Source organism: Equus caballus, chromosome 1 (assembly GCF_041296265.1).
Source record: "Equus caballus isolate H_3958 breed thoroughbred chromosome 1, TB-T2T, whole genome shotgun sequence".
Classification (NCBI taxonomy): Eukaryota; Metazoa; Chordata; class Mammalia; order Perissodactyla; family Equidae; genus Equus; species Equus caballus.
Window position 1 is genome coordinate 1,362,621 of NC_091684.1, and position 22,149 is coordinate 1,384,769.

The window sequence follows — 22,149 nt, forward strand, 5'->3', positions numbered from 1 at the left end:
CACAGAGTGCGTGTGCACACTCAGCCCGCAGGGCTCCCTCACTTGTTCCCTCCAGAGCCCTTCGGTCCTCTTCCCTGTGACTCAGCACTGCCTGGAGCAGGAGGGTCTGGGGACTCCCTCCTGTGCAGCCCTCAGCCCTAGCAGCCAGGACAGGTCACTCCCAGCCCAGCCCCTTCCCCAGATCCAGGGTCTCCTCACCTTCCCAGCCCCCACCCGGGTCAGGGCCTAAGGCCACGCGGCCCTTTTGCCAAGGGGCTTCCCAGGGAGGTGGTGCACCACGACCCCCACCGACCCAGCCAGGCCGGGCAGCTTCTCCATCAACCAGGAGAGTGGGAAGGGTCGCTGGCTCTGACCCTGGCTGGCCCTCATGCCTGGGAAGCCAGACTCACCCAGCTGATGTGGGCCCTAGTTTCCCCCTCAGCAAAGTGGGGGACTGGGGCCAGGGCCCCGTGGGCCTGCCTGGTGCTGGCAGGCGCAGGTGCTGGCTGTGCCCACTCCAGCATTCCCAACTCCTAGTTGACCCCCAGGCCTCTGCTGGGGGGCCTACAGTACCTGTGGGGATCCCGGGCCCTCGGGGCAGGGCCCTGAGCTGGGTCCTGAGGAAGGACCTCTCCCTGTGGGTCAGCCAGCGGAGAACCAGGGAGGCCATGAGCAGGGCTGTAGAGGCAGCGCTGCTGAGGTGGGAGGCCCAGAGGTGACAGGTCCCTCCCCAAGCCTGGGGCCTGGTCCTCTCAGTGGAAAAGAGACCCCCGGCCCCTGGGTCATGGACAGTAGAGACTGCTGGGACCAAGGCCTGAGCTGAGCCTGTTGTCTGGACCCAGGAGAGCCGGCAGGGGAGGGATAGGCCGAGTGTGTGCAAGCCCAGCAGCCCGGGCCCCCATGGGTTGGGCGTGGAACTGCCAGGTCAGCAGTCTGGACAGTGTGGCCACAGTTCTTCCGCAAGGTGGGGGTCCTGGAAAGGCCGAGGGGGCCCTGGGAAGGGCTGTCCGCCCTGTGGCCTTGGGGGCAGGGGAAAGTTCCCATGGCCAGGGAGCGCTCCTGATACGGCTGGGAGAAGAGAAAGAAAATATCAAGAGGCCACAATTATCTCCTGAGAGGGAGTCACCCAGATGCAGCCTTGAAGCCCTGACGCAGGGGCCGGGCCTGCCAGCCTCCCAGTCTCCCGCAGCCCAGGCTTAACTCTTTGCCTCCTCCTCCTCCATCTCCCGGGGACGCTGTGTCCATCCTCAGAGCCTATGGGCACAGGCCCCGCGGCCAACACACTGCACAGCCTGGCCTGGAGCACAGGTCTGAGGACCAGACCCCACGGGGACTTCCCATGGGTGCCAGGGCCACGGGGGTCTCTGCCGGTGGTCATGCTGGCTGTACACCGGCCAGCCCAGGCTGCCCGCTCCAGAAGCCCCAAGCCCAGGTGCCCAGGAGCACGGAGGCTCTCCTTCTTCGAAGCCCCCAGCTTCCCCGGGCTGGGTGAGGGCCAAGGCCCAGACCTGGTTTTCTGTCACCCCACCTCCTGGAGCCCACCTTCTCTCCATAAACAGGGTGCAAGGATGCCAGATTTAGCAAATAAGAATTCAGGATCCCCAGCTCAGTTCCAATTTCAACGTACAATGAATAATTTTTTGTTGTGAATATGGCTTACTCCTTGCTGAGTGGCGCTCCGGCGTGTGGACCCACCAGCTCATGGATTTTCATCCACTCCTGTGCGGGGGCCTTGGAGAGATTTCCAGGTGGAGGACACTCCTATTCTCATCTGTTTGGGGCAGACACCTGGGTGTTCAACCTCTCAGCTCCAAAGGGGTTGGCTGTTTTCAGCTCCTCCTTTGACAGATTGAGAAACTGAGCCTTGCAGAGGCAGCCTGCACCGCACAGCCATGGTGAGCCTCGATTCAGGCCTCAGACGCTTCTCTGTGGCTGCTGACCCTGCCTGGCCTGGCCCACCGGTGGAGAGTGCCAGTGTATAATCACCCGGGGACCGCAGTGACTGCAGGGGCCTGCGGGGCAGCAACCCAGGTCTCCGAGTCCCACAGACCAGTGGGCACCCTCTCTGGGAACAGGCCAGGGGAATCCACCAAGGGTTAACAGTCAGCTACCTTCCGGGGCCTGGGACCTGTAGCCTAAGCTGGGCAGACAGCTGTGGGAGGCCCCCCCCCCCCCCCGCCCCCAGGAATGGGGCAGAGGCAGGGAGCGAGCAGACCTGAAGGCCACCCCTTATCGCTGTCAGCTCCGTGCCAAGACATCCTCCTTGGCCGACAAGGATACTTTCTGTCCCTTAGGTGCAGGGAGGGCCAGGCCCCTGTGCTTGCTGTTGCAGGGGCCACTCTTGGGGTCCACAGTGCCCAGGGTTTTGCTGGACCCAGCAGGGAGCCATGCCCCCGGTACAGGGCCCAGGACACGGGGCCTGGGCCTGCATGGATGCCAAGGGGCTGGTAAACGGGAATCCTTCCTGGGAGCAGGGGTCTGGCTGGAGCCCCCAGGGTTGGTGGAAAGGACCTCATCTAGCCCCCTGGAATCCAGCCTCTGTGTCTGCCCACTGGGGACCGTCCTCACCACTTGGGAGGGGGCTGTACCTGGTATGCCCCACTCTGCTCTGCTCCTGGAAAATCTGACCGGGGGTCCCCCGGACAGGCAGGAGGTGGGCTGTGTGGCCCAGTGTGCAGGGAGGGGCTGCCCTGGGGTTTGGGTTTCTCTGAAAACACTGAGGGGCCACACAGCAGCTCAGAGTGGGTGGGGATGCAGGGCGCACCTGTCACCCAGCGAGCAGCCCCAGCGTCCACCTGTTCAGAGCCCTCCTAACCTCTTCTCTCCCGGGCCGAAGCTACCTGAGTGCATTCCTTCGCCTCCCGTGTCTGTAAAATGAGTGTGCGTGGGGAGCTGAGACCCCGAGGGTCAGGGCTCTCTATGGGCCACAGCCAGGTAGGCTGGCTGGAATTGAAGCCGCCATTGAGCTCCTGGCCCCTCAGCTGCCTCTTCCCTCTGACGAGCTCCACATGACAGCCCAAGATGGCTCCTGGACACAGAAACTTCCGTGTCACCAACTGGCTTCCTGTGGCCTTCTGGGAGACAGAGACAGTGGATTGGGCCCCGCCCAGCTGACCTCACACCCAAGCCCCCCAGGCTCCAGCTGGTGGGGGACCGGCCACGCCCCCCCAAGGACAGGCCCCTTGGCTACTCCAACTTCAAGGGAAAGGTGGAGGCAGGGGAACAATGAGGTGACCAGCCGGTCCAGCGACACCCAGCAGTGCGACCCCGGCCAAGAGGGGCCGGGCTGGGATTACGTCCCCCAGGGTGGAGCCCTGGCTGTCCCTGCCTGTCATCATCTTCATACCTTCCTGGATTTTTAAGGTGCTTTATCACGAGCTGACACTGATTTTATAAACAGGAAAATAAGTTTACAGAGGCAGAGTGAAGAACTCGGCGGTGCTGTAGAACAGTGCAGGGCCTCTCCCCACCCTGCTGCCCCTGCCCCTCCCCATCTCTCTACCTCCCTTTCTGTCGGTCTCTCTGTTGCTGTCTCTCTCTGTGTCTCTCTCTGTCTCTGTCCATCTGCCTCCTGCCTCCTTCCTTCCTGCAGACTTGTGTAGCCCAAGGTCAAGGGCAACCCTGTGTTTCCCAGAAGCCGTGGAGGCAGCTTTGAGGGGGAGGGTGGAGGCGAGATGGAGCTCAGGACGGGAGTGGCCAGGATGGGGAGAGGCCCCCCGGGAGGTTTAGGGAGAACAGTGGCCAGAGGAGATGGTCCCGGAGCCACCACTCGAGTAGGGGCCTCACCCCTTGAGCACGCGTGTGTTAGTGTGAGCGAGTGTGTCCGTGTGAGCATGTGTGAGTGTGCCCCAGCTCCTGGAGGGTCCTCCCTCAGGGCCCTGCCTGGCCTTTCTCCAGCAGAGGACAGGGTGGGACACCCCTTTGTTCCCCACCCCCAGTGCCTCAGGGGACATCTAGCCCAGAGGTCTGGCCAGACTGCCTCCGGGCACCCGGGAGAGCTCCTGACCAGTTGACATGCTAGTGTCTTGACTCCTCTGCACCTTGGCCATGGCTGCATGGCCTGAGGGGCTCAGCACTGGGGGAGGGCAGGCCTTCCTTCCCAGAGGCCGTGCGTCTGCAGACAGGCTGCCCGTCAGGGGCTGCTGCTTCTCAGTCACACCCCTCAGCCCAAACAGGAGTCCAGGCCATCGTGGGGGGCTGGTCAGGAGGGCCTGGGCCAGGTCAGCAGGGGCCTGGGTGTGTCCCCCGGACCTGGATGGTCACGCGTTCTCACTGGCTTCCCTTAGGTGTCGATCTGTACCCACCACTTGGGGGTCCTGCCTTTGCCCACCTAGGACCCCCCAGGAACCCATCACTCTGTCGGACGTTTGGGTGCAACAGCCCAACGAACCCCTGCCCCCACCCCCATGGGGGGGTGACACACACAGACACACACGCCGATACACACACACCCACACACAGATACACAGACACACATGGATACACACACAGATGCACAGACACAGGGACACACACAGACACACACACAGATATACAGATACAGATACAGACAGACACAGACACACACATAGATTCAGACCTGCATCAGAGCTGGCCTCAGGGCAGAGGGCAAGGAAGGTGTGGCCTTGGGGCCTCTCTGGAGGAAGGGCAGGAGGGTGAAGCCCTCCTGCTCCAGTGGCTGGTGGCTCCGGTGGCACAGACCACCACAGGGGCAGAGGGGAGAGCAGAGGCCTGTGGGTACTGGATGGGCAGGACTCCCCAGGACCCGGGAGACAGGGAACCTGAAGTCTCCTCAGTTGCAGACTCAGGCCACCATCTCTGTCACTCCCCACAGGCCAGGAGTTTCTGTGAATAGAGTGGTGGACACGAGTGCACGTGGATCCGGCTGTCTCCTAACTCTGGCGGGCACTGACCGGGTACCTACTTCCACACACGGCGGGAGCTAAGCAGCCCTGCTCAGGCCCCTGGGCCTGGGGCCACCAGCCTGGGAGAGGGGTGGCTCTGCGTGTGTCTGTATCTGTGTGGTCTCTCTCTGTGTGGGCAGCCTTGGGTCTTTGATCAGCTGTCCCCCAGGCACTGCGACCCTCGCCCATCCCTGTGTTCTCGCCCCCAAGGCTGCAGAGCCCTGCCCGTCACCAGACACCCCAAGGGCTCTGGGAGCAGAACTGAGCACACAGGGTGTGTGGTCCCAGGAGAGCTCTCCCACCCGATCCTCAATCCTCTGCACTCCTGGGCAGCCCCAGGCCCAGGCGGCCTCCCTGGGGTGGGGTCCAGGGGCTCAGTGCAGGGGTGGCACGACGGGACACTGGGCATCACCCTGGGCAGAGCAGGAGGCCAGAGCCCTGGCACGGGCTAGGGGGGCCCCTTCCCGAGCCAGTTCTCCTGGCTGCACTTTCCGGGCCCTGACGTAAGCAGCCACACGCTGGGAGATAAGCACTGGAGGAGGGTGGCCAGGCCTGGCCCTGTCCCAGGCCCTGAGCCAGCAGCCCCCAGCCCCGTGGGCCCCACTGCCGGGGGCGCTCAGCGCTCCACTCAGAGCAGGTCTTTGTGCCCCAATCTCGCAGGTGCGGGGGTGGACGGGGGCCTTGGCACGGCGCAGCCCGTGACCACATGCGACAGCGGCTGCTTGGTGTGCCCGGCCGCCAAGGTCTCTGCGTTGCATAAATGGGGCGCACGGCGCGCAGCAGCAGAGCTCGCCGTCAGCAGACGTGTCTCCTCCACGCCCGCTCCGCTCGCCTTGCCCACCACAGGGGCCCGAGGCTGGACCAGGTGAGGTGAGGCTCACCCGTCAAGCTGGCTGCTCACACCCAGGACTCCGCACTGCCCTCCGGCCTCCTCCGCAGCCTCTCCCGCGGCCCTGCAGGGACCTCTCCGGGACAGCCGCCCAGGCGCTGAGGAGCTGCGCACTCGTCGTTCCTTCTTCCTATGCATATACTTCTTTGAGGGTCGGTCCTAAAGAGGTGTAGGCATGGGAAAATGGGGCGACGAGACCCCCTCCTCCTCCCGCCGATCCTGCGCCCTGACCTGCCGCCTGCGGACTGGCTGACGGGGCTGCGTGATCCTCCTCCTTGGAGGAGGAGTGTGCCTCGGGTGTGTCGGGAAGATGGCCCCAGCCTCATCTTTGCCCCCGGGAGGGAGCCGGGGTGGGGGGTGCAGGCACCCCCCACTCTGTGATGAGTCTCACTGGGGGCCCCTGAGGGGTTACAGAATGTGCTGGAACAGAACTTGGCACAGCCCATCTGAGGCCGCTGCTGGGTCTGGGTCTGGGTCTGGGGCACAAGGGTGACAGCCCGATGCGTGGAGAGGCTGGAGGTGGTGGGGCCGCGTCTGGGGCAATCGCTGCTTCTCACGCCTCTGTTACACCTTTGTAAATAATGAGCCTGAGCTGATGTTCTAATCAGAAACATCAATAAAGCTAATTTCTTGTAAACGTAGTGTGGACGTTTGAACAATCAAGAAGTTTCAACAAAGCTGTGTGGTGCTTCCTCTCGTCTAGGCTGGTTGGATGGGGGTGACGTTACTAAGAGTGCTCTGGGGAGAACTTCTGGCTGGGAGGGCAGTGGGGGTTTCTGACGACCTTTCTGAAAACCAGGGTCGATTTTCAAATGCTCCCAGGATGCGTGGAGCACGTGGCAGTGATGGGAGGGCCAGGAATCCCAGGGCTGGACCATGAGCGCAACCCCGCCCCCTGGGGCACTGCGGCCCCCCACCACCCCCCCACACCCCGCCAAGGTGGGAGCTCGCATCCCTGAGCCTGGGGGAGGAGAACGGACAGCAGCTGAGAGCTTCAGCAATGCTTGTCAGCCTTTTGTCAGCTAATCCACCCAGCAAATGGAGCAACCGCTCGCTGACAACAGGCACCCAGTATCAGCATCCCAACCCAGGCCAGGCCTCTCCCCTAATCTCCTTTGATAGTAACTGGCTGGTACCATCCTCAAAGGACCACAGCCTCCTGTTGGGGGAGGGGACAGCCGGGCCCACAGCAGGGGCTGCAGGACAAGACAGCCCCCAGGAGGCACCACCCCACACCCCTGGCTCAGGGCTGAGCCCCCTCCCAACCCTCCTCACAAAGTGGCTGGGGTCTGGCTCCCTGGTGTGGCTCCCACAGGACCCTTGAGAGTAGAGAAGGAAAGCAGGCATCATAACACCCTCAGTGCACAAGCAACAGCGGTGCTGATCCAGACACCCATGTTCCCTGTAATGGGCAGTGTGGTGGATTGCAGGCATGGCTGGACCTGGGAAGCCAAAGGTCTGCCTGACTCTCCACTCCTCCAGACCTCAACTGCAGGGCACGGCTGCTGGGGAAGGGTTGCCACAGCTGGGAGTGGGGGCGTGCCCTCCCCTGGGTGCTTGACTGGCTGCATGGGTCATGTGCCTCACCCCAACCCTGAGGTGGGGTCACGTGTCGACAGTTTGGAGCTAGGCGGGCAGCCTCCCAGGCAGGGAGAAAGGGAGAGAGTCCCCACCAGGAGGTCGGGCACAGAAGCGCAGAGTGTCCTGCCAGCTCCAGCCCAGCTAAGGAGCATCGAGGCAGCTGTGAGGCCAGGAGGCCCTTGGAAAAGCCAAGCGTCACACCACCCACCACGGTCAGTTGGGGGGGACGAGGGGGAGGTGCTGCCACCTTGTCCCGTGAATGGCAGGGTGGGGGTCCCAGGGGCACTGAGCAGACAATCCTGTCCCACAGATGTCACTGGGGCTTCCCTGGTGAAGGGGTTTCCATTCACTGGTCCCTTTGCCACTAGCAAATAACCACGAGGGCTGGGAATGAGGGTCTTACTGGCCTGGGCAGGGGGCGAGGCTGCGCCCTCCAGCTGCAGAGGCCTGGGAGCCAGCAGGCTGCACACCGCCCTCAGGGTCACTGCCTCGCAGGCCCTTACCTCCCGCACTGTGGCCGCAAGCCCCAACCCAGCCCTCCCCTGCCCGTGGCTCAGGGACAATGCTGGGATCTTGGTGATGGCAGTTCCTCTCCCACTGGGTGCTGATGACATGGGCCAGGCAGGAGAACCTGTGCCGCAGCCCCCAAAACCCGCGTTTTTATCACTGTAGGGGCTGCGGGGTCACTCCAAACTCCCCACACAGCACTTGTCGGGTCCGCCTTTGTGCACCATTTCCCCTCTACTTGTGGGGTTCGTTGGGGGGGAGCCTGGGAGGGCTGATGCCCCCTAGCACCAAAAACTGCAGGGCTCAGAACCAAGCGAGCGCTTGGCCCCAGGAGAAGAGCAGGGCCGGTCAGCCCACAGGCACAGGGCCTGGGCTCACCTCCCTCTGGGCCAGCATCCAGGCTGCCCTGCCCAGCCTCCTCCTGTGGAACTTCAGACAGAAAGGCTGGAAGCCCCATTGACACCCGTGGACCCTCCACCCGGGTTCAGGGCTGACAACTCTGCCGCATGTGCTTCACTGTGCTGTTTTTGAACCTTCTGAACGTTAAGTTTCAGCTATGAGATCCTGCAGACAGTGGGGTGGCTCCTCACCTGGCCCTGTTAAGCACAGAGAGGGGGACCCCCGGGCCCCACCTGGCAGAGCCATCGGCTGCCCCCCAGTCTGTACAGCTGTTTTCCTACAGCTCCTGCTCGAGGTGCACAGGCTGCTGGGTCTTGCATCCTTGACACCAGGGACTGCTGGAGGCGTCCCGGCCAGTGTCCCCTGCAAAGTCCCCGTTTCCTGTAAACTGGATTTAGGTTTTGGGCAGGACTATTTCAGAGGTGATTCTGTGTCTGTGCCGATGGGGTGAAGCCAGTGCGAATGCCTTCCCATCCCAGGGGGACCCTGCGTCCAGCGCTGACTGAGGCCACACTGCTGTGGGTGGGGCTTGGGGAGCACAGGTCAGTCCCACTGGTCAATCTACACCCCTGAGCCTCCCAGTCAAGGCTAGTCATCACAGCCACTGGGATCACCAAGAGGACCAGGCAGATGGGCACCCGCTGCCCAGAAGTGAGTGGACATTTCAGACAAGTGGAGCCCAAGGCTTCAGGGGGGACACAGGGGGACAACAGCACAGACACATGGATAACACTTGGACATACACCACACACGATAGGAAACAGTGGGCAGTAACTAGACACTCGCTCCAGTTTTCAGGGGCAAACAAAGAATCCAGTTCAGTGTTTTTGAAGCAAAAATGAAAACACACAAGCCTGAAAGGCGTGCCCATCTGGTCAGATCCTGACCCACAAGAAGTCCTGAGTGCACGGCTCAGCACAGCCATGGAAGCTGCCTCTGTGAAGCAATCTGTGGCCCCAGCGACGACAGGTGGTCCCTACAGGATGACTCTGGGCACCCGGCCGAACTTTGAAAGCCTCAGCCTGGCCCTTGGTGGCTGTGCCCCTGGCCCCCTGGGTCTATCCTCAGACACCCACCTGGATGGAGCTCCTCTGCTCAGAACCCTCTCTCCCTTGGAGTGCACAGCTCTCCTGGCCTCACTGTGTCCCCTTGCTGCCCACCTTCCTGCAGGCCCGAGGGGTGCATGCTCATGCTATCCACTCTGCTCGAGGGTGCCCTGTCACAGACGCCTCCTCAGTCCACCTACTCTCCTCCAAAGCCCACATCACCCGGCGTGTCGCACACCTCTACACCAGGGTCCCCCCCCAGAGCCCACGTCACCTGGCGTGTCGCACACTTCTACACCCAGTCCCTTTGCGACTGAACTGGCCCTTTGTTGTGGACATCCTGGGTGCCCATCCCCAAACCTCGGCTTGCTCGCACTCACCCACTCGGTGCAGACCCCTCCTCACTGTGCGGTGGACGAGGGCATGTTCATTTCAAGTTCGGTGGCACCATGAGAAGCCCTCCAGAAAGCCTGTGCCGAGGAGCCCTCCTTCCAGCACTGGGATGACCTGCCAGGCTGACCAGCACTGGCTTTGCCTTGGGAAGCCTCCTGCCCTCAGCCACACTGCTGCACAGAGCAGGCAGGGAGAGCAGCTCGGGGGAGGGAACCCACAGGACCAAGCCCGGGTGCCAGACAGACACAGGCTCAGATCCAGCCCCCGGAGCTTCTCAGCAGCAGAAGGAGCAGGAGAGCTGTGAGCAACACACGGCACACGCCTGGCCCTGCTTGCTCTGGAGGCCGCCATCACCACTGGGTTCTGATTCTTCCGTGGGCAAAATCATCAACTTCTTCCTTCCTGGCTTCCAGTTTTGGGGTCGTTGGTAACATGGAATTCAAACCCCAAGGTGATAAACACAAATACCTTCGCCTCCCCAACCCTTTCATTTTTACACACAGAGCATGGAGCACAAAAAAGGACCCACCTTTATTGTTTTCAACTGGAAAACCAGATTTTCCAACACCTCAAATTGAATAAATTAACCTTTTATCATTTGCTAAAAGCGAGCCCACTTTCACCTTTGGGGGTTCTATTCATTGACCCTTTACCTGCTTCCTGAGCTGCCCTTTGCTAGTTTCCAGTGAAGGAGCGGCTTTAAAACATCCTCAACTGCACACCCTCCAGAATCTTAAGGCGGGTCAGGGTTCCAGGCCCCACGTGTGGATGGGCAGGAGGCCCACGCCAGGGCACAGCTCCATGCACACCTACTGTGTGTGGGATGGCAAGGTGTCAACACACTCCAGCTGCAGGCTCTGGGCTGCCACAATTCCTCAAAAGGCATCCCCGATGTCTGGCAAGGCGCACAGGCCCCAAGGTCCCCAGGACAAGGCCAGGCCCAGCATGTGCACCTGGCCCCCAGGGTCTGGGAGGCAGCATGTCAGAGGCTGTCCGCTGCACGAGGCCCACGCTGAGGGCAGGGAGGCTTGTTCCATTTGGCAGGGACCCCAGAAGAAGCCAGGGGGCTGTACCAGAGCAGGAGGCCCAGGCAGGGATGCCCAAGGGTACAGAAGCTGCAGGCTGTCGCCCAGGGCAGAAGGTGGTGGGCAGGAAGCCAGCGGTGTGTAGAGAGCTCCGGAGAAGGGGACCTTCAGCTGTGAGTCCTGCAGTTGTCGTTTGTGCTTCATTCGGCGATTCTGAAACCAGGTTTTTATCTGTGGGGAAACAGGATCAGAGCAGGGGCGACACCAGGCCACCAGGCTAGCCTGGCTCCGTCGCCGGCCTGGGCGCCTAACCTCACCTGCACCTCCGAGAGCCGCATCTCCCGGGCCAGCCTCCTGCGTTCCAGGGGGCCCAGGTAGCGCCGGTGCTGGAAGGAGCTCTCCAAGGTGCTGACCTGCTCCACCGTGAAGGCCGTGCGCACGCGGGGAGCCCGCGTGGTGTCTGGCTCCTTGCTCAATCCTGAGGGAGGACGGAAGGGGCACTGAATCCATTTGACCAAAAGTGCTGCCCACGTGAGACAGGCTCTCCTCACTCGGAAGCTGCTGCTAGCTCTGTGGTTACAGATGGCAGACATAGTGATAAGAAATATGACTGGGGGGGTGGGGGGCAGTTCTCAGGAAGCATAGACCCGCCCTCTCCACTGTTCTGCTGTCCCTCTCGGTCTTGGCTCGATTGTCCAGCATGGAGACAGCCCCCCCCCCCCCAGCCTCCCAGCTCAATACAGAATGAGGTCCAGTGGATACTGGAGAAAGATGATGAGGAATGAACAGCAGTTCTGATGCAGGCCCCTCGCCTCCTGCCCCAGTCCACTCAGTCACTTCCAGAAGGGCTTCCACCCCTACATCCTTCCAGAAAGCACTTTCTTTGGCCTGCAGACTAGGAACTCAATTCACTGGGGGTGGGGGAGGGTGGCAGTGAGGGCCTGAGGGACTGCAGGGCAAGGGGAGAGCCCGGGGGCAGCTCGCCTTCTCCAGGGCCTGTCACACGGTACCCAGTCCCCACGTGCCCAAGCTGTCATCATCAACTGCGTGCCTTTGGCAAGTCTTTGTTTTCTAATGTCTAAAGTAGGAGATGGGGGAAGGCAGTAAGCACCCTTGAGACGAAGGAAACCAGCAAGTGAAGATCATCTACTCGGTCATTATCTAACGAAGTCTCACCACGTGCCAGGTGGTAGTTTGGGGAACGCAAATCTTACAAATCTAGTTTTAGCGCTCACCTGGAAGCGTGGCAGACAGGAGGAGCAAACGCCTGCTTGCAGGGCGGGCGCGTAACCAGTCACATCAAGGACTTTGATGCAGGGGTGACTGGCTGGCCATTTGGTGGTGGTATTGGTTGTAGAGAATAAATTTAAAATTTCACCTCATCGAAGTGTAAAATTATTCTGTAGGGATTACTTAAACTTTTTTAAAAAATGAAAACTTATGGATAACATCAACCCCATTTTCGACCGTGTAGAACTTTAAACCTAAAAGCAACGATGAAATCACAGAGACTAAAAGACAAACTGAGGCTTCTTGGTGGCGAACAACAAGGGGTCAGACAAGCGGAGGGGCCAGCAGACCTGGGAGAGCTGGCGGGCAGAGGCACCGAAATTCACACGCATGGAAACGTAAAGGGTGGCGTCATCTGGGCCGTGGCTCCCTCGACCCAACCGGCCCATTCCAACTCAATTCTAGATGCCAAACTAAGGTGCGCAGCTTTGTGGGAAAGGCCACAACGACCTCTCTGAACTGGGCAGGTTTCACAAGCTTTAAGACACACTCACCCGCAGCTCTGTGACCCTTGTGGAAATGGGTCCCGAGGACTTTTACAGAGTCTGAAATCCTTGTGAACAAAGGCACTAACGTCAGCGTCGTGGCTCACAGTGAGGCCCTGAGGGGTGGCGAGTGGTGGGCCCATCATGGGCAGCCAGGACTGGGTGAGGGGCAGGGGGCGCCCCCCATAGGAGGTGGGTGGGGAAGAGGAGCCCAAGGGGCTTGAGGAGGGAAAACCCCCATTGTGGCTTTTGCCCCCAAAGGGAAGTGTTCACTTGCAGAGAGGCCAGGAACCCCAAACCCCAGCCCTGGTAAGAATGCCCCCACCTCCTGAACCCTCCAAGTCCTGTCCTGATCTGGGCAGGGACACCCCCCACCCCGACCTACCGGCTGTGGGCGTCCCTGGTGCAGACACTTCTGAGAACTTCACCTCCTCCTCGCCCTGGGTCTGAGGTGGCTCCCCACGGCTGGACCCCCTGGCTTGGGCAGAGAAATTCTCCTGGGAGTCCTCGGCAGGCCTGGAGGTGTGCGACCGCTCCACGTGGCTGCTCTGAGACAGCCAGTCCACCGAGCCAAAGCTGGAGGTCGGCTTGCAGCCGCTGGGCACGGGGGAGGAGGGAGGCATGGCCGGACAGACGGCCTTGCTCAGGATCCGCCCGGGGATAGATGGCAGGGGCTGGGAGCGGGGGTCCTCCGCAGGGTAGACGGTGGGGGCTGGGCGCAGGGTCAGCTGAGGGCTGGTCAGGGCCTGCTGGTTGGGTGGGCCGGGCGGAGCACAGGGCTGGGCTGCATTTATAAGCTCAGAGGGAGGAGGGGGTGGGAGGCAGGTTTGCAGAGATGGCTCAAATCCCCCCCAGATAAGAAGCACCTAATGGCCTTCAATTCAGAGGCACAAAGGAGGCCATTCACACCTCCCCCGGCTCCAAGATGTCTGGGGGATGGGCGGGGCTTTGGTCAGCCTCCTGCGAGATGGGGGGGTTGGGAACTCCTTACATCCTTTCATCTCCCCCACTCCCACCCCCACCCCCACCCGGCTGGCCCAGGCTGCAGGAAGGTGATGGCCCCCTCCCACCCCAGTACCAACGCGGGGGGCTTGTCCTGTGGGGTGCTGGGTCATCTTCTTTCTCCAGGTGGGCTCGCCAACCCGCCCTGTGTGTCTGCACTGCCCTCGGTGACAGGTGTGTCCACCTGAGGGAGAGCCCGCTTCAAGTTGGGGACGTCTTCAAGTTGGGGACGTCGGCATGGCTGCTCCCAGGACTGGGCAGCCAGGCCAGGTCGAGCGCTTGCTGCGGCCAGCCTGTCCAGCTGGGTAGGAATGTAGGGCAGGCATTCCTGGAAGGGGAATGCACAAGCCACACAGGGCGGGGAGGGGCTGTCCAGAGAAGGACCCTCCGCTCTGCTGGCCCTTCTCTCTCACCATCCCCAGCACCAGCCCAGCTCCTCTTCGGAGTTTTACTTGGTGCCACAGGAGCTGCCTCCAGATTCAGGTGACACGAAAGAGGGGGTGTGGTCACTCAGGGCGTGGACTCGGCTGTGGCCATATGGCATCATGCATCCCACCACCCCAGCTGCCCCCATTGTGGCTGGGTGGCTTCAGAGCCCCCAGGGGACTGGAGCCTGAGCTTCAGGGGGGTGCCCTCAGGATGGTCACCCTGTCCCCATGGCAGCTTCACTCCTGAGCTGGCTGCGTCTGCATCTGGGGGGAGGTGCAGGAGCCAGGTGGGCCTTGCACTCCTCCTCAAGCCTCAGGCTGCCGGGGCCTACCCCCAACCTTTGCAGGAGGGTGTCTGTCTCTTCCACGCAACGGGGCAGATGGACACGTGCTGCAGAAACCCACCTGGCGGGCCCTGGGCGCCCCTTGGAGCATGGGCTGGGGGGTCCAGGCTGCGCTGCTGGCGGCCAGAGTCAGGTGCGAAGCTGGTCTGGCTCAGAAGCCCTTGGCGGGGCTTCTGTGCAGACAGACGGGTTGGGTCAGTAGCCTCGATCCCTGCGGGCGCCGGCGCCAGCCTGGGAGAGGCACCGACAGCTGTTCGCGCCCACTGGCCGGCAGAGATCAAAGGCCTCATGGCCTGACCCGGGATTAACACCCAGACCCCGCCTACCAAGCCTCTCTGGCAGGGGAGGGGGAGTGATGTGGAAGCCAGACGCCCACAAGCACAGCGGAGAACAGGCCAGCGGGTGAGGGACCGCGATGCCTCTGACCCGGGCCTTCCTCCCGCCCTGTACTGGCCCAGTTCGGCCACTGGGCCCTGCGGGGTGAGGCTGGGGTTTGAATCACTTGCTGTGTGTGCCATGGGGTGTCTCAGACGAGAACTGCAGGATGTGCTGGCAAGAGTGAGGTCCCCTCAGGCACATGTGGCCCCAGGGCTGGCTCCAAGGACACCCACAGGGCAAGCTGCTAGTGCCCCGAGACAGCGGCCATCCTGCTGGCTGGGGACGGAGGCCTAGTTGGTGGGGGCCTGCACAGAGCTCCTCCGGGACGAACGGGTGTGGGGGTGCCTCACAAACCAGACAGAGAGAAGTAGCCCCCAATGACTGCTCAACGTGCACAGAACCGGCTGGAGAGGCCTCCTCCACGCAAAGAGGAGCGTCTGTCGGAAGCTACTGCGCTGCACCTCAGGAGAGCTAATGCAGGAACCGGCAGCCTCCGACGCATCACCTCTGGAAACTTGGTTTTAGCCTCTCTCCATTTCCCTTGGCCTCCTGGCGCCACACCCGTACCTCCCTCAGCTCTTGTCCCAGCTCTGCCCAGCGACCCCCTCTCTAATCGTGGACCCTCCCCTAACGCTAGCCCGGCCTTCGCTTTCCCACCTCCCTTGCCTACAGCCTCCCCTACCTGAACCCCCCTCCTGAGTCCAAGGTGACCCCACCTCAGCAAGTCAGATAGCCCGTCCCTCCTGTGTTCTCCCCTCCAGTTTGGCTGCTGCCTGGGGTTGTGCCCTCTTCCCAGTGCCTGTCATTCCCATCAGCACTGCCAAGGGCTCAGGCCCTTCTCCCCTCACCTGGCTGGCTGTGTGCACTGGAGTCTCCCCTCCCCTCCTTCCTGCAGTGTGGGCCCCTTTCCCTCCGCAGCTGCTCCAGCCAATGACAGCTGTGTCACCCATGCCTGGCCTCAGCTTCCCCACTTGGCCTCGGAGCAGCATCTGGGGCTCCCAGGGGCCTGCCCCTCCACTGGCTCTGGGACCCGCGCCTCCGAGTTCGCCGCCCCTCCGCTGCCTTCCCCCAAGACCGGGTGACGATATGATCGCGTGGGGTTGGCCCTTGGCCGCCGGCTCTATTATGGGGCACCTGCGCACTCGTGGGTCGCCTCCCACCTGTACCCCGGCGGCACCGGCATGGCGGGGGTGGCGGTGAGTGGGTGCCCCCTGTGCTCTCGAGTCCAGTCCAGCCCTCGGACGCCCTGGCTGCCCCTCCCCCCCACAGTCCGGACCCAGACTCCGCCTGCCCTCCCCGTCCCGCCGCGTTCTCGTCCAGTCCTGGCCGCCTCCACGCCCGCCCCACTGGGTGGTGGAGGCCAGTCCGGTGCGGGCGCGTCGTTCCGCTCCGCGTCCCCCCTCGCTCCAGCTCCGGGGCCTCCGACGTGGTCGCGGAACCGGAACCACGGCCAAGGGTCCCCTCCTCTCCACGCCCCCGCCCCCGGCTCCGCCCTCCCCTCTTCGCCCCTCCCTCCCCTCTATTCCACCCCTCCCATCCAGGTCCCCCAACCTTGGCTCCTCCACCTCCCGGCTCCCTGCCGGCCTGCCGTCCACCCGGCCCCCGGAGGCAGCAGTGGGGCAGGCAGGGGCAGGTGGGCGATGGGAGGAGAACCGTGTGAACTCAAAGCCCCCGGCACCCACCAGCCCCACAGGGAAGGCGGGGCTCTGGAGGCCAAACCTGAAAAGCCCCCCAGCCCGGGGCTCTACAAAGCGGCGGGATGGGCGGATCCAGGCCCCAAGCAGGTGAAGAGCCAGGGAAGGAAGAAGTCCCGGAGGGAGGCAGTGAGTGAGCGCAGGTTGCCCCACGTGTCAGGACGTGGAGTCCTCTGGCCCGCGCTGGCCCCGCACCTGCATGAGCCTTTGCCAGAGAACATGGCCCTCTGAGAAGGTAAGAAGTGCAGAGTGTGGATGATGAACACACAAAGGCATTAGGGACCAGTCCATGGTCTGCAAGATAGCCAGGTCAAAGACAGACCGTGAAATGCGTGATTTTAAAAAACGATGGAACAGACAGAGGCATGAAGATCCAGGTGGTCCCATACAAGGGTGGCTGACAATGATGTCAGGCCGGAATTGCCCCCACTGTTGACACCACCAGGAGCCATGCACCCCTCCAGAACACACGGACAACACCTCTGGCCACTGAGCAGCAGTCAGGGAGCCACTGTTGCTGGGCGCACCTGTGCCCCAGTGTCCCCCGGCACCTCCCACCCCCGAACCCTGGCCAGCCCTCACCTCCGGTCCTTGAAAGGCACTGCTCTGTGGCTAACGCACAGAGAGAGACAGTGGGCGCTGCAGACCCAGACCGGGGCCCAGTGTGGCCTCTGTGCTCACACCTCCGGGGCTCACCACTCTCATCTCTCTGCTCTGGTCAGCGCATGGCTTGTACCTGATGGCTCGGTCCTCGGAGGCTATCCCAGCATCAGGGTGATTGCCCACCACGTCAACCCAACCGACCTGCTTCTCCCACAGCAGGTGCCCGGCTCCTCTGTCCTCCCCGGAGAAGGCCTCTGGCTGGAGGCTCTGGGTTGCGCTGGGGTGTGGCCTCATCCAGGTGCAGTCCCCAGAGAGATGACCAAAGTCAACCCCCGGCGGCCAGTCCTGGGGCCTCGTAGCTGTGCCCCAAAGACACACCGGGTGCAGCCGGGCGTAGGAGGGGCGCCTGTAGACTGGCTGAGGGTTGTGTTGGGTGACCTTCCGCTGTGGCCGCTAAGTCGCCGTGAGTCCGTCTGGTCACTGTGGGGGAACATCAGCTCGAGCGCTCCAGGCCTTTGACTTTGGTGAAAGGAAGGGAACTTTGCAACTGAATTAAATATAAATTTAAAGGCAAGATTCTGAAGATAGGAACCTGAAACCAAGGACGCCTAATACCAAAATAAAGTAGAATTTTATATATGGACTGGATGTGGCGCTCCAAGGCATATGTGGAGACTTAAACTGATTTAGATTAAAAAATTCAGTTCCTCATTCGCACTAGCCATGTTTCAAGAGCTCAGTAACCACATGTGGCCAGCGCCTGTCATACTGGCCAGTGTGGTTCCTGAACATTCCCATCATTCCAGAGAGTTCTGCATCACAGTGTTGCTCCAGACAATGGACCAAGACAAGTCAGAGAAAACAAAGCAGCAGTGGCACCTCCTTATAAATACGACAAGGACAGTGACCCCTGGGGTCTTAAGGAAGGGACCCCCTTCTGGAAGAGTCTGGTGACAAAGATGACAGGCATTACAGATGGCAACAGCCATGGGGACTAAAGAGATCTTTGATGACAGAGAAACGACAGGCTCACCCACAGTCCTGTGAGTGTGTCCAGGACTGCGGCACACACGGTGAGGGGACACAGACAGAGTGATCGAGAATCAACACAGCCCTCTAAAAGCCCAGGTCACCGATCCTGGGGAAGCAGAGTTGCCAGCAATGGGAGGCTGGCATAGCGGTGGCATGGAGAAGTGAGGCTGGCGCCAGGGCAAGGACACAGGAGCTTCCAGTCTGCTTACAAAGGCAGGCCTCCAGGAGAGAGCCGCGCGGCGATCATGACAGACGTGAAAAATTATCTGGTGGAAGATATAACCAGAAAATACAGACCGGATTAAGCTGGTCCCAGTGAAACAGTTGGGAGTAAGACCTGTTCCTTGCTCAGGGATCTGACGTTTCTTGGAGGCCAGAGTGCCCTTGAAGGAACAGATCAGAACCAAGGGCTCAGAAAATAAGGGAGGCACGAAGGGCCAGCTGGGTGTCCTGAGGGGAAGAAAACAGATCAGACCCAGCAACCGGGCAGAAAACCCAACTCAAAAGGACAATCTCATGTGGATAAACAGCCAACAGTTGGCCGCAAACGGAGAACCCGCCCCCCCACTTGCTGGGGATGGAGGACAGGAGGGGCTGTATCCACGGACGAGACCCGGGAAGAGGACCAGCCGGAGTCAAACTCAGGGACTCAGCAGGGCTTGGATCTGGGCCGGGTCAGGGGCAGATAAGCCCCACACTGGAGTACTCGTTTTCTGCTGAAAAATTGGAAGAACAAGAAACATAAGGATTTTTCCAGATGCATGTCAACAGTTCTGGGAGACACAGTGCGTGAACGGGACTGGCTGGGCAGACTTCCAGAGGCTGGAGCAAACTGGGTGCTGAATTCTGCATGCACACGTCTGATAGATTTGACGAGTGTCTCCGCCAGCTTGTGCTGTTGTAAGGGAACACCACACGCTGGGGGCTTACACGGCAGACACTCGTTTCTCACAGTTGTGCAGGCTGGGAGTCCGAGCTCAGGTGCCTGGGTGTTGGTTCTGCTGAGGGCTCTCTTCTTGGTAAACAGATGGCCGCTTTCTTGCTGTGTCCTCACAGGACGGAGAGCAGAGAGAAAGCAAGCTCTCTTATCCATCTTTTTAAGGGCACTAATCTCAATTATGGGGGCTCCAGCCTCACGACCAAATCACCTGCTGAAGGCCCTGCCTCTTAACACCATCACCTTGGGAGTTAGAACTTCAACATATGAAATTGGGGGACACAAACATTCATACCATAACACAGAACAATATGATTTCTGGCAGGCAAATACATTTAGCTGCAGAACTGGAGCGGGAGGTAAAGTGGGAGCAAGTGCTATTGCCCCTGTGGGCTGAGTGGTCAGCCTCCACGGCACGGTGGGTGAGAGAGGTCATAGGCGCCCTGGATGAACTGGGATGGAAGGGAGAAAACCGGCCAACTGCGGGCCTCTGGTAAAAGCTTGGAGAAGATCGAGGGAGCCTGCCTTATATCATCATAAATCACGTGAAGGATGAACACACATTTACCAAAACCTTAGGGGTATGTTCTCTGCAAAGACGACAGGTCGGCTCACCAAGCCTGGCTTGCAAAAATGATAGCCGTTTCAGAGCCTGCCCCGCAGGGTCAAAATGCCCCGCAGAGTCCCCCGATTGCAGGGGTGTTTGAGAATGTTCCAAATATCAAAACTTTTATTGGTGGAGCGTTATGTAGGTGATATAATTAAAGGAATGAGTATAGAAGGAACAATAATTTGGGCAGATAACTGATGAGAATGGAGAAGATGGGCAATTTTGCAACATCAAGTTATAAAGAAAATTTACTTCAGTTAAATTTTTAGGGACAACCTGGACATTAGAGGGAGACACGTAGCAGAACTAATTAGAGGTAAAGAGTGTAGCCCCATCCAGGGATAAAAAGGAAGCCCCCAAATTGATGGGTTATTTGCCTATTTGGAGAAAATACCTTTAACATTTAGGTATTTCCCTATGACCGATGTATCGATAGCGAGAAGAAGCTGCCAGTACTAAGGCTGGGACAGCATGGGTTTTTTTTTCTTTCTGGAAACACTGTATTTTTTTTTTATTGAGTTAATGATAGGTTACAATCTTGTGAAATTTCAGTTGTACATTATTGTTTGTCTGTCGTGTTGTAGGTGCACCCCTTCACCCTTTGTGCCCACCCCCCACCCCATCTTTCCCCTGGTAGCCACTAATCTGTTCTCTTTGTCTACATTTTTAAATTCCTCATATGAGTGGAGTCATACAGACAGCATGGATTTTTGATGGAGGAACACGACATGAAAATACATTCACTCGGGTACCAACCCCAAAGGGAACGAAATTCCGGTGGGAGGCCGAGGATGAAGGGCGCTGGGGTAGCCGGGAGCTGGATTCCAGCCCACTGGCTGCCCGCAGAAACAAACTGGCCCGCAGGGAGCAAGCCACGGCCACAGCCCTGCATGTGGGGCAGATGTTGATGAGGACTGAGGTAGGGTCCTGCCATGGGCCCGACTCAGTCCTGAATGACAGCTGGGTGGCACTAGGAGGACATGGGATAAATTGAAAAGGCAAAACCAGCCCCAAGACCCTGAAGCTGCAGGGAGGCAGGGCTTACAGCTGCGAGGGGAGGACCCACGGTTACCTCCGGAGGTCACTGAGCTGGCGAGGGACACGACTGACGAGCACACTTCATGGCCCACGCGCAGCACAGACTAGAACGAGCAGGCAGCCCAGTCCACCAGGGATTAACACGGGGAAAGTCAGCGGGTCGAAACACCAGCTCACGCACTGTCCACCGGGCCACGGCACAGCAGGGCATCAGCTTGTCAATAGCAGCCCTGCCGGAACTCTACATGCTGTAAGAACAGTCATTACGAGGTGTGAACATCACACCCACTGGGATGGCTACTATCAAACAAAACCCCCAGAAAATAGCAAGTGTCGGCGAGGACGTGGAGAAACTGGAAGCTTGTGCGCTGTTGGTGGGAATGTAAAATGGTGCAGCCGCTGTGGGAAACAGTCTGGAGGGTCCTCAAAAAATTAAACATACAACTACGATACGACCTAGCCACCCCGCTTCTGGGCATATACTTGAAAGAATTAAAAGCAGGGTCTTGAGATATTTGCACACCCGTGTTCACAGCAGCATCATTCACAAGGGCCAAGAGGTAGAAGCAACCCAAGTATTCACTGATGGATGAATTGATAAACTAAATGTGGTTTATCCATACAACGGAATATTATTCAGCCTTAAAAAGGAAAGAAATTCTGATATATGCTACAACATGGATGAACCTTGAAGACATTCTGGTAGTGGAATAAGCCAGTCACAAAAGGACAAATGCTGTATGCTTCCACTTATATGAGGTCTCCATAGTCAGATTCAGAGAGACAGAAAGTAGAATGGTGAGTGCCAAGGGCTGGGGTGGCAGGGTGCGAATGGGGCCTTAGTGTTTAATGGGGACAGAGTTTCAGTTTGGGAAGATGAGTAAGTTTTGGAGACAGATGGTGGGGATGGTTGCACAATATGAACGTGCTTAATGCCACTGAAGTGTACACTTAAAAACAGTTAAGATGGTAAATTTAATGTTATGTGTATTTCACCAAAATAAAAGAAAAAGGTGCATACCTGCTGGCCAACGGGGTGGTGAGGAAGATAGGTTTTCCCTTGTGCTCCCGGATATCTCAAACTCGGAGACTTAGGTCGATTTCTTTCAGTTCAAGAACAGCCTTTCTCTAGGGCAGAGGGTCCCCAGTGACCAGAGTGATGGACACACCAAACGACACGGTCCCCACCCCGGCGGGCCGGCAGCTTTGCTGGGATGTGCTCCAGTGCTGTTTCAGAGCCACTCAGCCTGTGGCTCTGACCTTCTTGGGGGGTGATGTGTGGGCAGGGGCACGTTTGCAAGTTGCAAGATGTTTGCAAGCTTGGAGACTGTCAGGGACCACGGCAGGACAGCACCTGGAGCAGAGGCCAGTGTGCTGGAAGTTTGGTGACACTTGCAGTCAGCTCTGTGGATTTGGTCTCTCACACACAGGACCCCCAGGACCTGCCAACAATACAGCTGAGTGGGCTCAGCGTGGGGTCTACCGTTGGTCCGCTTGGGGATCCCTGCTGGTGATGGCCCAACTGGGGCTCCCCTCTCACCTCACCTGAAAAGGGCTTGGGGGAGGGGCTTCCATCCCACCAGCA

At 59.8% G+C, this 22,149-nt stretch overlaps 1 protein-coding gene across 1 annotated transcript; it reads right to left on the reverse strand.

Moving 5' to 3' along the window:
- Nucleotides 1-10,573: 10,573 nt before the first annotated feature.
- On the reverse strand, nucleotides 10,574-15,833 carry VENTX (VENT homeobox). Its single transcript, XM_023636534.2, has 5 exons — nucleotides 15,811-15,833; nucleotides 14,334-14,503; nucleotides 12,884-13,282; nucleotides 11,041-11,201; nucleotides 10,574-10,954 (listed from the first exon to the last, which is right to left on the reverse strand). Exons 1-5 carry the CDS (start codon nucleotides 15,831-15,833, stop codon nucleotides 10,574-10,576), a joined length of 1,134 nt encoding a protein of 377 aa, XP_023492302.2.
- Nucleotides 15,834-22,149: the final 6,316 nt, after the last annotated feature.